We start from the raw sequence: 13,109 nt of genomic DNA, 5'->3' as shown, positions 1-13,109 counted from the left end.
TGATCTAGAGTAATTACGCTTGCCCCTGACTGCTTGGTGCTACCACAGCTCTTCTAGTCATCTGCATAATGAATGAACATGAGACACTTTACCTGCTTTCTACTATGGCGGAAAATGCAGTTTCCATGTATGGCCTGCACGCTGTGTATGAAGCACACTATTTTAAATCCGTATCCTGCGCATCAAAGCAGCTGCACGATACTGAAGAACAACTGGCCTCGACCACTGCTGTCTAAAATAAGAACTTTTTGTATTATTGAGAAGGGTACAAATACAGCAGCAACTTCCATTTGCGAGGGGTGGGCAGCGATAACACCACTGAGCTTCAAAATATGAAGCATTGCAATGAATACAGTCCCCCTATTTTTAGCAGCTCTGTGATTATGATGTCTAATGATGTGAGCGCTGGCAGAGAGCACTTTGTCACTCACAGTGTGTGATGCAGAGTGCTGTGTATTTGGATTCGGCTGCGGTGCTGAGACAGGCATCCTATACAACTTCTTTGTGTGTCGCTCAATCTATTGGAGCAGAGACATGAATGCCTGCAACTGCATTGTATTTCAAATAACACAATGTATCAGCGTACAAAACAGTGATGATAGGGGTTTTGCACCACTAGCAGTTAACCATTCCGCCCCTTGCAAATACCGCCACAATAAAGGAGCAATAATCATCCATTTACATGACCGCAACTGTCACTATTTGAACAATCCGAGGGCTTGCATACGCTGCTCAATTACTTATTCCTCACCATAATGCATAATGCAACACGGGTCTGTGGATTTTTTCTTTTTATTCTTACAAATACCACAACTCCTCCAATGCCTTGTTTTGTTGAGCCTCAAGGAGCTTCACTCATTCAGGATTGCCCAGCACTGAGGTCAGGCTCTGTATAGTCAGATAAGCCCCATCCACCTACATAGACTACAGTAGGGCGTGATAACATAAAGTATTACATGACAGTGCACATCAGGAGGAAATCTACACTGACATTACATCCTTTTTGAGGAGTTCACCTTGTGCTAGGAGGCTTTTTTTCTGCCTGAGATGCTCCTTATCCGAGCCTCTTCATCTGGGATAAATAAAAGTGCACGTATGGTATCCAGCAGGGAGGAAAACAACCATGCATTTTGCTGCTTAACATAGTATAAATCATTAGTAATTGTACATTTTGAAAAAATACAAATGTCTGTTTCCAATGCAGAACTTGGAAACCCTGCAACCACATTGCTTCAACACACCCATGTTATCCACTCCTGCATGCACCTTCCCATTTCCAGTTAGGTGGTGAAATGCACTGTTGGAATCTTTGCACATGTCACATTTTAGTAGTTGAATTTGCACTTATAGATTAATAATAGAGATTCGGGGGAGTTACCTTCTTCAGGGCTGACATGCTAAGGTGGATCCTCCTCCTGCAAAAAAGCCCGTTCACATGCTGGGGTCCCAAGCCAAGTTTGGAGGGTGCGCAAATCCTAACTCTGACCGGTGCTGATGCTGAGCCATGAGGTGCCTGCTTAATATTCTCATCTCATCTCGCGTCCAGCCGCTGGCGCCGTGTGCGCACGCCCCTGAACACACTGTCGTTGCAGGAACCAAACGCAGGGGGAGCTGTAGCCTGATGCATCACACATTTAAATTGGACTTGAAATAAATTGGCCTTGATCACTGTGACAGCAAGTAATGATCACTCAACTGACTTCAGATCATGATGGAAGAACTGTCAGAGCTCAATTCGTCCTGCACTTATTATATCAGAAGTGAATTAGTCTGAAGAGATTTGAAGTTATGATTGCGTTGGTACTTCTTAGCAATGGTCAATCCGTGTCAAAACTCGTTATATCCTACATTAAATAGCGCTGATTTGTATCCCGAATTGAAGAATGGATTTGTCTAAACCAGAAAATATACAAAACCGTGATTTTAAAGATAGCGAATTTACTAAATTAAAAAGTCCAAATTACTTTGCCATTAATTTGAATGGAATTTGGCCCAGCATTGACGTTCTCCCCCTCACTTCCAGCCCTGTATTGTATGCGAGTAGTCGTTGGTGCAGAGCTGGACAAGTCCGAGCATTGCTGTAGATTAGTTTCTGTAGTTTAAGTGAATTTAAGTTATTTCTTAACACGAGTGGCACAGCTCTTACTTCCTGTGCGCGTGTGGGAGGTCCCCTCCTCTCAGGCACTTAACGTGATCATTTTGAAAGTTAGCATGCTGGTTAGCCTGCTAGCATGCTACCTATAGCTACCTAGCCACCAGTAACACTCGCGTTTGCTTCGTCTTCGCTTCCTGTCAGCGACATGACACACAGGAAAGAAGGTGAGCATCGCCAGTGTCAACTACAACCTCAGGAAAATTATAAAACCTCAAGTTATAGCTTGGGGGTTGTTGCCAGCTTGCTAACGTAGCTAACCGGCGGCTGAGTCTCGCGTTAAGTGGTAATAGTTGTAAACAAACGCACGTGTTCCACTGTCAAACTTCGACTGCCTGACATTTCTGCCTCTCCTTGTTCCTGAGTCCAATACCAAGTCACTGCGATGTTGATTAAGAAGGTTACATTGAACCGCACGTTTAGTTTAGTCTAGCTGGTTTAGGTTTAGCTCTTTAATAGTAACAACTTGCTGGTTTCTGAAATCGTATACGTGGTTTGAAAAGTTGGCATAATCGTCCAATTCAGATCAGTGTTTGGTGAGTCGGTGGTAAAGTGGAGTGTTTTACTCTGTGACATCTGTGGATCTGTAAAAATTCTAAAGAAAATGTGTTGCATTTTGTTTCCCCCTTATGCTATCGTTTGCAGTTTAAACACTTAGATTCTGTGGACATGGATGATGTGCAAAGATTGTTTTTAGCTGTTTATGTATGAAATTTATAAATTAGCTTATCGTCTCTTGAAGGTCTGGGGGAGGAGAGAAGGATCCTAGTCTTTCTCAAGACCCTTTATAGAGATGTGATCCCATTAAACTTTTGTTTGTCTGTGTATTATACCAGAAGATGATGTATGGGTTTGTGAATTAGTGGTGTCTCATAATAAGAAGTGAGGCCCGTAATGTACTCGCATGACCCAGAAATAAAAAACATGTATGTACATAATCCATAAAACAGCAGCGTCCTTGCTTCTTTGACTTCATCCTTTGCTCTTTTCATATCATGGTTTATAACTTGTGCAGATTAACCTTACTGCACAGATTTGAGCATGAAGTTAAAGATTATGATTATTGTTCATACAATAGGTCGGGTGACTTGCAATGCCAATGATAATGTCATGTCTGTTTTTTGTGTCCATTTCTGTCTTACTTAGTATTTCGGTCAAAAGTCCTGCAGAAGCTTTTTCCTGTAGCTCCCAAATTGGAGAAGGAACCCAGCCCGCCACGCCTCGTAGACGCTCTAGCTAAGAAAACCTTTGTGAAAAGAAAGACAACTCGTGAGGACACTGCTGCAGGTAAGATCAGAAACTTGCAGCACGCAAAAGTATAAAAAAACATATTTTTTTTACTTTTTCCCCCAAGAGACATTATCCTATACCTGTCCGCTCTTAACCTCAGGTTTTATCAGCTTTCTTTGTGTGTCTCAGGTGATGCAGGGCAGACGCAGAATGCAGCCAATCCCCAGGCTCGGGTGTACACTGTCCTTCCTCCTCCTGCAGACTACGAGACACATCCAGAGAAATCGGTCACACTCTCTCAAGCAGAAAGTATCAACAGTGCCAAGGACCCAGCTGGTAAGACGACCATAATCCTACATCTATGGACTTGTGCCATGCACCATAAAGCTGGGAGAGATGTATATGGGTTTTCTCCAGGTTTGCTCCCTGCACCGAAGTCACTCGTTCTGATTATCCTGCCACTCCAGCTAGTGGAAACCGACAGTGATAATCAATTGTGTTCCCGAACTGCTGAGAATTTGAACACAGTGCAGATGGCTGTTGAGCTCGGCTGATTTCTTCTTTTTTTTCCAATTTGAAAGCTCTATTAAATGTGTTGTTTGCGTGATATATCCCAGCAAAGAGATACTTAGCCCTCTGTGGTGCCATCTTTAAAGCTGAATTGAGAGCTGGTGTTCAAGCCAAGATGAGATATTCTTGACCTGTTATGTGCAGAGTTGGCTCGCAGTTCGATACGGAGAGCGAGTCTCGCGCTTGGCAGTTGATATGCATCATTTAAAGACTGTTTATCTTTGTGAACCAGTGAGATTTCCTGGCTGTAATAACAGCCCTGGCTCATTACACGTTTCTCTGTACTTATCATCATCTTCCATGACGCAGTCCTTCATCCACCTGACAGGCCTCTGCTTCACCCCAGTGAAATAAAAGAGATTTGTTGGCTCAGACACTCCAGCGTCCAGAATAAATTATGAGGTGAAGTTTGATTAATTGTGCTCGGAAGCTGAACAGTGCTTAATTTAACACGTTTTGGATTTAGTGGGCAGGGAGCCTTGATGGATGGTGTGATCCAGAGTCCTGTTTAAGGTCATATTTAGTTGGGCTGTATAAAGGTTTCCTGACAATAAAACCATAAATATAATATCACAGAAACAGTCAAACACTAACTGGTTGATGCGATGTTGTAACGGTGAATGTGTTTAGCGTGAATACAAATCTAAAGCATTGATTTACCAGATGTATTTTCATGCTGTGTTCACAGTGAAGTCTTTGCTCATAACATTTTAATGTAAGCTATGGAAATAAAACTAATGTAAAAGCTCCATAATTATGTGCAGTTGTGGACTCATGCTGATTCAAAGAATATTTCTAGAAATAAATCTCCGATCCACAACTGTTTTTAGATCGTTCTGTGCCATTGTACCTGCTTGACTTTCCAGTCTGAACAGGGAGAAACACAAAGGACATCTACCACCTGTTTTTAAACATTTTCCAAATTTTCCATCTCATTCATTCACTGACAACTTTGTTAGGAACCCCATAATAATACTGGGTTAGGGTTAGGGTGCCATCAATTGTACAAGCTGTCGGAAACTTTTCTCTGAGCTTCTGATCCATTCTGACATAATAATGTCACATCGTTTCTGCAGATGTGTCAGCTACACATTAATGCTGCAAAGATCTTCGTCTCCCAAATCCTGAAAGTTTTAAGGCTTCAGATATGGGAACTGTGGTCATGGTCACCGAAGAACAACAAACCTGCTCATGAAACCATTTTAGCCTCTTGAAGATAGTAAATTGGGACCATATAGGGATGCACATGGCAGCAACAATCTTAGGATAGATTGTGGCATTCATGGTGTGATTGGTACACAAGTGTGGCAAGAAAACCTTCCCCACACCATTACACCACCACCACTTTGGATTCATGCTGCTGATGCCAAATTCTGATTCTGCTACTCAACACAAATCCAGATTCTGTTGATTATGTTTTTCCAGTCTTTAGCTGTCTTGTGTTGGTGACAGCTGCAGCCTCACACTTGTCTGACAAAAGGTGAGCCTGACGTGTTTTGTAGCTCATTCACCTCAAGGTACAACACGATTCTTCAGAGATTCTCTTGTCTTTACAGCAGTTGTAAATCCACTGGGAGTTTTCTGAGTTACAGTAGTTTTTCTGTCAGCTCCAAGCAATCTGGCCATTCTGATCCGACACCTCTCATCAACAAGGTGCCTCCATCCACTTTTTTTATCGTTCTTAATTAAGATTCTGTTGTTCATAAAAATCCAAGGAGAACTGCAGTTTCAGAAACGGGATAAGGTCCCATTTGATCCTCATTCTGATATTTTAACACGAGCAATCACTGAAGCCCCTTTTTTTGTGTCAGTGTAACATTGCATGGCACGGCTGCCATGTGGTTGTATGATTGGATGCTAGATGAATAAGCAGGTGTCAGTTGTTTTGAATATAGTTCCTGATCAGTGTTAACTATACAGAAACTGTAAATTCAGAGTAAGTCATCGATGTTAGACACTGTTTCATTTTGCATCTTCCGCTACAGAACCAAATCATTGAAAATCATCATAAGTTCTCCATATTTGTTCATGCTCTGATCAGGATCTGTTTCTGGGCAGATGGTCGCAGGACTGAACCACCAGAGGAACTTAATTACTTCAAGTTCTCTTTAGATTTAGCTAAATTTACACTCAGAGAGACACTTCTTGATGTACAGGACATTTTATCTTGTCACTTATCACTCCAAACCTAGATAGACTGAGCTGAAACTCCTTTTTTTTTTTTTAAATCTTTTATGCCTTGTGGTTATGCACTGCCACTTCTTCAGCTGCATGATGTCCCAAGTTGCTAACCAGTGAGATGCTGCTGCTCACTGTAGTGACTGGCTGGGTGGCTGAGAAGAATTCGATGGGGCGCTGCTTTCTTTGACATCACAATGACTCAGGAGTTGTTAAGGAGAAGGGAGGTGTGACGAGGGAGAGAGGGAGCTGCTCGTCTAACAAGAGCCCTGTTGCTGCATGGACTCAAATCCCAGTTAAATTCATTCCTAGTTAAGTCTTAAAGAATAGGCCAATGTAGTGATAACAGTTATAACATTACTGCAGTAGCAGCAGTGAGGATTTCCATGGTGTATGAGGAATGTGGTCATTTTGTGTGAACGTTTATGCACTATACAAAGATGTGACATAAGTTTAGCGATCGCCTACCTTTTTCATCAGATTTAGACCTGGATTCAGAATAAAGGAATTTTGCAGAGCAGGATGGTTAATTTAGATTTCAGTAAATTATCATTACATTAAGAAAATCTATGAAAAGACATTGAATAGAGGATTCTGTCAAAGTCACACCATATTTACAGTTTACTCATTTTACTTTACTTTAATTTACTGCCAGTTGACTTGTTCCATGTTATAGAGATAGAGATAGATATCTTTTTAATCCATATGAAAAGCATGAGCAGAACAAAACACCAGTGAAAAAGACAAATCATCTATTCGATGGCATCATCTGTTGTAGTCCCTGAACCCCCTTATGGTTTGGCCAAGAGAAATCACTTCCTTTACCTATGTGAATCCCAGAAGCTGCTGTTTGATTCCGGACCCACGAGTAGAGCTGCATGTGAAGGTTGTGCTGGATTCTAACCAAAGGCTTTTGATCTTGTTGCCCACAGAAGAGAGCGTCCATGAGAGCAGTGAGGAACTAGACCAGGATACGGAGCAAGAAGAGCACAAAAGAAGAAGGAAAAGGAAGAAAAGGAAACCAACTCCTCAACAAAACTGTGGGCAAGATGGTGCAGCTCCAGGTCAGAGTCAAACTGTGGCTGAGGGAGGAGAGCACATCAGCAGGAACAAGAAGAGGAAGCTGAAGAAGAAACGGCACAAAGAGAAGCTGCTCTCCATGGGTGTGACGACCCGAGCTGCTGCCCTGGAGTTTACGTACCAAAAAGATGGGGGAATGGAGGAGGAAGAGGAGGATAATGACATTGAGAGGAGAGCTGCTGAGGTGTCAGATTTCCTCAGGACAACACTGGAAATCTATTTGTCAGACCGTAAGTACTGAGCAGAGGCTGTTTCATCTATTTTACCTCTGAACTAAATCTTCTGGTCACTGTTAAAGCCTTGAGCTGAAACATTCCTCATTGACTGTTAATATTCAGAAAGTTAACACCCTGCCGTTTAAACTTTTAAAACTTTTATCCATTTTGGAAGTTATAATGAACAAAGCTGCTGCAATGCAAAGATGTAATCCAGGAACGCTTAATTAAAGGCTGCTGAAAGCACATTAATCAAAACCAGTGACCAGAATGCTTTGCACCTTTGCCACAGCACATCTGTGCTTATTTGGAAAATACGTGAGAGCGCATAGATTAACAGAAAAGAAGCTAAAACAAAGCATCAAAATCTAATCAGAATTGCAGTGGGTTCTGACTGGGGATCATCAACAACTGTTTTGATTGATTTATTCAAATTCATTTAAAAGCAACACTATTTAGCTTTTTACTGAGAAGCAGCACCATCTGCAGCCACACATGGTCATTGATTCTGTGGGGCACAATGTTGTTATTGTGAAGAAATAAAACAAAGCTCTCTGTGTTGACTGTGGATTTTACCCATGATCCCCAGCTTCCTAAACCAGAAGAGCTGCCACTTTAACAAATACACCAAACTCTTCCCCAATAAATATTGGAGATAAATGCTAGATTCTGATTTGACTTAACTGATCTAGAGTTCAGCATTACTCTTAAACTTGATGGGTCTGAATTTGGCAATTTCAGCAGCGATATCTGTCAGTATTAAACTTCTCAAAAGAGTTTATACTCACTAAAGCTACATAGAACAAGAGCAGGGGTTCAGGGGGAGGAGTGAAAATGAAAGTAGCACTATTCAGCCTTAGTCAGTGAACCATCAAACTAATTTTAAGCTGCTGTTTTAAGGTAGAGAAATGTTGTGTTGCTTTAAAATAGTTCATCCTGCTTTGTGCTCCTACAGGCAAATTACATGTAGACAACAAGAGTCTTCTCCTGTCTGGCACAGTGGAAAACCTTCTGAGCCACATGTCCAGCGGATGTGAGCCAAACTCTGTCCTGAAGCAGCTCTATGGTCTCAAGACTTCTGTTCAACACAAAGAGACGGCAACACTGGAAAAGGCGCTGCAGGAGCTACACAACAGCTCGAGTATGACTGCAGGTCAGCACTGGTATCAGGGAAAACATCAAAAATGTAAAATGTATTTTTTCCAAGAAGAACTGTGTTACGGCTGCTAATAAGAGCTTTGTTTGTATAAGATGCTGCATCATGTTTGTTCCAAGCATCTATCCGTGTGCGTCTGCACTGGCCTCCTCTTGCCAGGATCTGCCCGAGGCACCTCACTGACCTGTCTCTGCAGGTTAATACTTGTCTGTGTCTGCCTCTCATTCTCACAGTATGGCGTATTGTTTGCATGAGTATACCTGCCCCTACTTGCCTTCCTCTGCATTGACCGGTACACCTGCCCTTGGTTTGCAACACAGTTTAGTTCATAATATTACATCTCATACTCGTGGTGACCTCCGCCATGTATTAACAAACATGTTTGAACTTGTTCACTTTGCCAAAACATCTCTGGTGTCCACCGAGTGTGTGTTTGTGTCTATGTCTGCCCATGCACTCATTTGCGTGCTTGGCTAGCTGGCTGTATAATAGGATCAGTGGGGACTTTGCTGCAGTCATGCGCAGACACCTTGTGTGTGTGCGTCCGTGTGCATGTGCGAGGAGACTCACTGTGGGTCACACAGTGTCACTAGTCTTTTCCTGTCCCCAAGGCCAAGATGACGCCATGTAAAATCAAAAGTTGTATCTAATTCTCAGCTGAAAGCCTTTCCAACCCCCCCCCCCCCCCACCCACCTCATACCGTATGAGTTATGCTTCAAGTTACTGTTTTAAAATGCGTCTCTCTTGTATCAGAGCGACAAAATGCAAACTGTCAAAACTTGTCAAATAATTCATTGTGAATGAATTAATATTTGTGGTTCGTCAAGGTTAAGTTCCTGATATATTTGAGGTGGAGTAATATTTCATAACTTTGGTGAACATCCACTTTGTTAAATCAGCATTTTAATGAATCCCACATCCTCCTCCATGCAGGAGCCTTTTCTGCGGGTTTTTGAAAAGTCCTTCAAGTGAGTTCATCGCTCTATCTACTCTTGCAGTGGCAATCAATCGACTGCACTTCTGAAGCACATTTCCTTTAAATAGATTTCATTGCACCCCGGAGATCCTATCACGAACAACACTGGATGTTACAGCGTCCTTTTTATGTTCTGCTCAGATTACATTCAATTCAGATTTTCTGTCTTTGGCGGGAGACAGAGGTGTCCGTTTGAATGTCTGCACGCTGAGAGATGATTTTGATTTCTTTAGCTCATAGTGCTACAGCAAATAAAGTCTCTGATGGCTCCTGTGGTATCGTTGTTGTCAGGAGTCTTGAGCTGTGACTGAAATGTGTCTCTCTGTGTCTCTGTGTTTTAGACGAATGCGCTGCCGTCGCTTCACTGTTCCAATACTGGATCACAGATATCCTTCCCATGCGGGGCGACAAGACGCCGGGACTATCAACCACACACCCATGAGACTGTCAGTCACACTGAAACGGAGACGCCACTGAAGGATTACCTCAATCGCTACATCTTGAAACTTTCTTCTCATTTCGTGCGTTTCAAAATGTCAAGCTAAAGACGCTGTATAAAATATTTTTACAGTAAAACATTTCTGCCAGTTTTTCCCTTTTTTAATCCGCCATCATGCCTTGTATTGTAAAAAAAACATGAGGCCAGTTAATCCTGTGCTTTGAGATTCCTCCCAGAGTCATAACAACTTTATTGATCCCCTTAGGGAAATTGCTTTGTTAGCTCGTCCGCCCGCCACGAGAGCGCCTGAAGTTACTGTCATCAGCCGAGCTGTTTCTGTCTTCTGTCTGTTTGTAAGAACTGCTCTTCGTTAGATTCAAATTTATATTCATCAAACATTTATTTGGTATTAAGTTCAGACTCCAATCCTCTAATTGTCGGAGGAGCAAATGTCAGCTCTGACGAAGGTGCTGTGTTGTTCGCAGATGTTATGACATTTCAACCCAGCCAGTTAACCTAATAGCACCTCAATTATCTGCAGTTCCCACCCCACAGATCAATATGTGACCTTCTTACTGTTCCATGTGCCTCTTCATATTTTTTGTTCTACCTACAGTATATCGGCTCTAGATTAATTACCTCAGTGAAGTAACAGGGATGATGGTAATGGTCACTCAACAGATTGAGCGATTAATAACTCGTCCTGTTGCTTTATTCCCACAACCCCCTTGTCGCTGTTATCTAACTACGCTCAACAGTATGTTGTTGCTGGACCTTGGGATTCAGTACCACCCATGGAGTCTGTAGCTTAACCTTCGGCATCACTATCCCCGTCTACAGCTCAGGTAATCTATTCTAATACCTTCACCCATACCTCAATGCCAGGGGCTGGGTTCAGGAAGAGGCCAGAGAATTATCTCGGCTGGACGGTGACATTGTGACGACCTGTGTGGGAGCCGACGGCCACGTACCAGGTTCAGAGGAGCTGTTGTCAGTCAAGACCTAGGATGCACTGGCAGATTACAGGCAACACAGAAACACCCAGGCTCAAAGAATGTGTTGCAAGGGCATGATCACGGCCATCTGTGGCCTCCATCCATGGGTGGACGCACCAGGTGCTGGGTCTGATGGAAGTTCATGGGCTCATTCTGCCCACATTAGCCAGAGGAGACCATCTGGGTACCGACCACATTACCACTGTAGCTTAATGTAAAGTTCATGGATTGTTATTTTCATTTTCTTTGTCCTAGCTATACTTGGCTGGCTCCCTGACACCAGCATCCCTTTGTTTTAAAATATCTCAATAATGATTCAACCAATTGCCATGAAACATTCCTCGTTCCCAGACAAGGCTTTAAAACCACAGCGTCTCCACAAAGTTCACATTTTAAGTTTTAGGGAAATGTCTCAATAACTACTGTATGCTATGTGTAAGATTGCCATTACATTTGGTACAGATATGAATGGCTTTACAAGAATGGATTCTAATAACCTTGGTTTTCATTTAAGGCAGCTATAGTTAGTTATTTATAAAAAAAGTTTATCTAATGACATTTGATATACAATGTTAAAGTGGAGAATGAATGAATCTGCAGTTCCACTTTTTTATAGCAATATCAACTTTAAAGAAGATGAGTAAATGTTGGGTTGACGGATCGTTTCCTTGTCTCCCAATGACCTCAATATCAGTTGCTGGAGGTTTGACTTATATAGTGCCACAAAATACCAATATTCCCATCTACCTCAGGTCTTCTTTTTGTTTACTCTTAATTCACAAATGTAAATCAATAAATATACCTGCTAGATGTTAATGGCATCACATTAGCCTGTTGTATACTTTCTGACGTCATTATGGATCCGAGTAATTTTATCTCACTCTAAAATAGCACTCTAAAATGAGTATGGTTATGTTTGACAACCCACTCAACATCACAAGTTTCAGTGGCATCATGTCGACTTTGCAGCGCTGTTGCCTTGGTTCGAGATGATCCTTGGATGCATGAGTCAGGAGGCAGAGTAAGGTCCTGTTTCCGAAGATGTAAAGAAAGTCGTTGTTGTCTGTTCTCACCAGAGAGAATGGAAAGAAAGAAAGAAAGAAAACATTACCAGCTGCCTGATAATAAGACCTCGCTCTGAGCTCAGGACCCTGAGGCCAGGCAGGACATTAAAGCTCCGAGAAATGTGCTGACCTGGCAGGAGAGGCCATTCTAAACATCGACTGGAAAAGATCCAAATCGATGTGCAGTATGTGGCAGACCACAGAATGTAGAAGGCTTTTCGAGGAGCTGCTGAAGTCAGAAACTGAGGCGAATGTGCTGAATCTACCTCGTAATCAACTTCTTGTTTATCATATTCCACTTTGGTGTGGTGTCTAACTATTTAAAACAAGATGGAAATAGGCATCAATTGCGGAAATGTTTGAAGCAGAAACCAAAATGTTTTAAGAATGGCACTCAGCAGAGCGCTTTCCTCCTCCTAAGACCCAAACGTCCCTTTAAAAATCAATCAAGCTGCACCAAAATGCCCACACTCATCAAGATTTTTTTATTAATTATAAACAAAGTCCAAAAACTCATAAAACACCTTAATTTGTAATGTTAAAGAAAGTTTTTTTGGGGGGGGGGAATTCTTGATACACCCCTTAAATCATATCAGCTCCGAAGGTAAAGACTGTGAACAGCGTAATCTGCTTTCTAAGTGTGTACAAAAAATAAATAACAAAAATACTAATATCCATGAAAATCATTTGTAGTCATCACTTTATGTATAAATCAACACAAAGTTGAAAATGTTACATAGATTTCAAAGAGCACATACAAATACTGGTATGTTGAATGCAGTTGTTGCATTGTTAAATAATACATCCGACAAAAGAATAGTGCAATTCATGAAAAGACATGTTATACATTTTAAAAAGTCATTTTAACTGAATGATTTAAAAAAAAATAATACAGTACAGTTATATAAATTCAGCATGGCTCCACTTCCACTTTGATATTCCTTCTCTGTCCCCGTGTGCCCGCTCCTGTAATCCCCTTAGCCACATCACATGCCGCCTCTTATGTAAAGTCAGGACATTATAAGGACTGACGGGTCTGTCCTGCTTCGAGAG

The 13,109-nt window shown here is 41.8% G+C and overlaps 1 protein-coding gene across 1 annotated transcript; it reads left to right on the top strand.

Annotated features, from left to right (window-relative positions):
- The first annotated feature begins 2,084 nt into the window (after nt 1–2,084).
- On the top strand, nt 2,085–10,148 carry LOC133962328 (glutamate-rich protein 1). The gene is made up of 6 exons (XM_062397880.1): nt 2,085–2,319; nt 3,299–3,439; nt 3,572–3,718; nt 7,063–7,440; nt 8,381–8,578; nt 9,900–10,148. The coding sequence occupies exons 1-6, from the start codon at nt 2,301–2,303 to the stop codon at nt 9,998–10,000; spliced, it is 984 nt and encodes a 327-aa protein (XP_062253864.1). The 5' UTR covers nt 2,085–2,300; the 3' UTR covers nt 10,001–10,148.
- The last annotated feature ends 2,961 nt before the right edge of the window (nt 10,149–13,109 follow it).

This window comes from Platichthys flesus, chromosome 10 (genome assembly GCF_949316205.1).
Source record: "Platichthys flesus chromosome 10, fPlaFle2.1, whole genome shotgun sequence".
NCBI lineage: Eukaryota > Metazoa > Chordata > Actinopteri > Pleuronectiformes > Pleuronectidae > Platichthys > Platichthys flesus.
The sequence above is the reverse complement of the archived record's forward strand: the minus strand, read 5'-3'. Positions and strand labels throughout refer to the sequence as shown.

Bases quoted from the DNA above. Each gene is read 5' to 3' on its own strand.
- LOC133962328 (XM_062397880.1), top strand. The intron at 3,440-3,571 runs GTAAGATCAGAA...TGTGTGTCTCAG, and splicing joins TCGTGAGGACACTGCTGCAG to GTGATGCAGGGCAGACGCAG. The intron at 3,719-7,062 runs GTAAGACGACCA...TGTTGCCCACAG, and splicing joins CAGTGCCAAGGACCCAGCTG to AAGAGAGCGTCCATGAGAGC.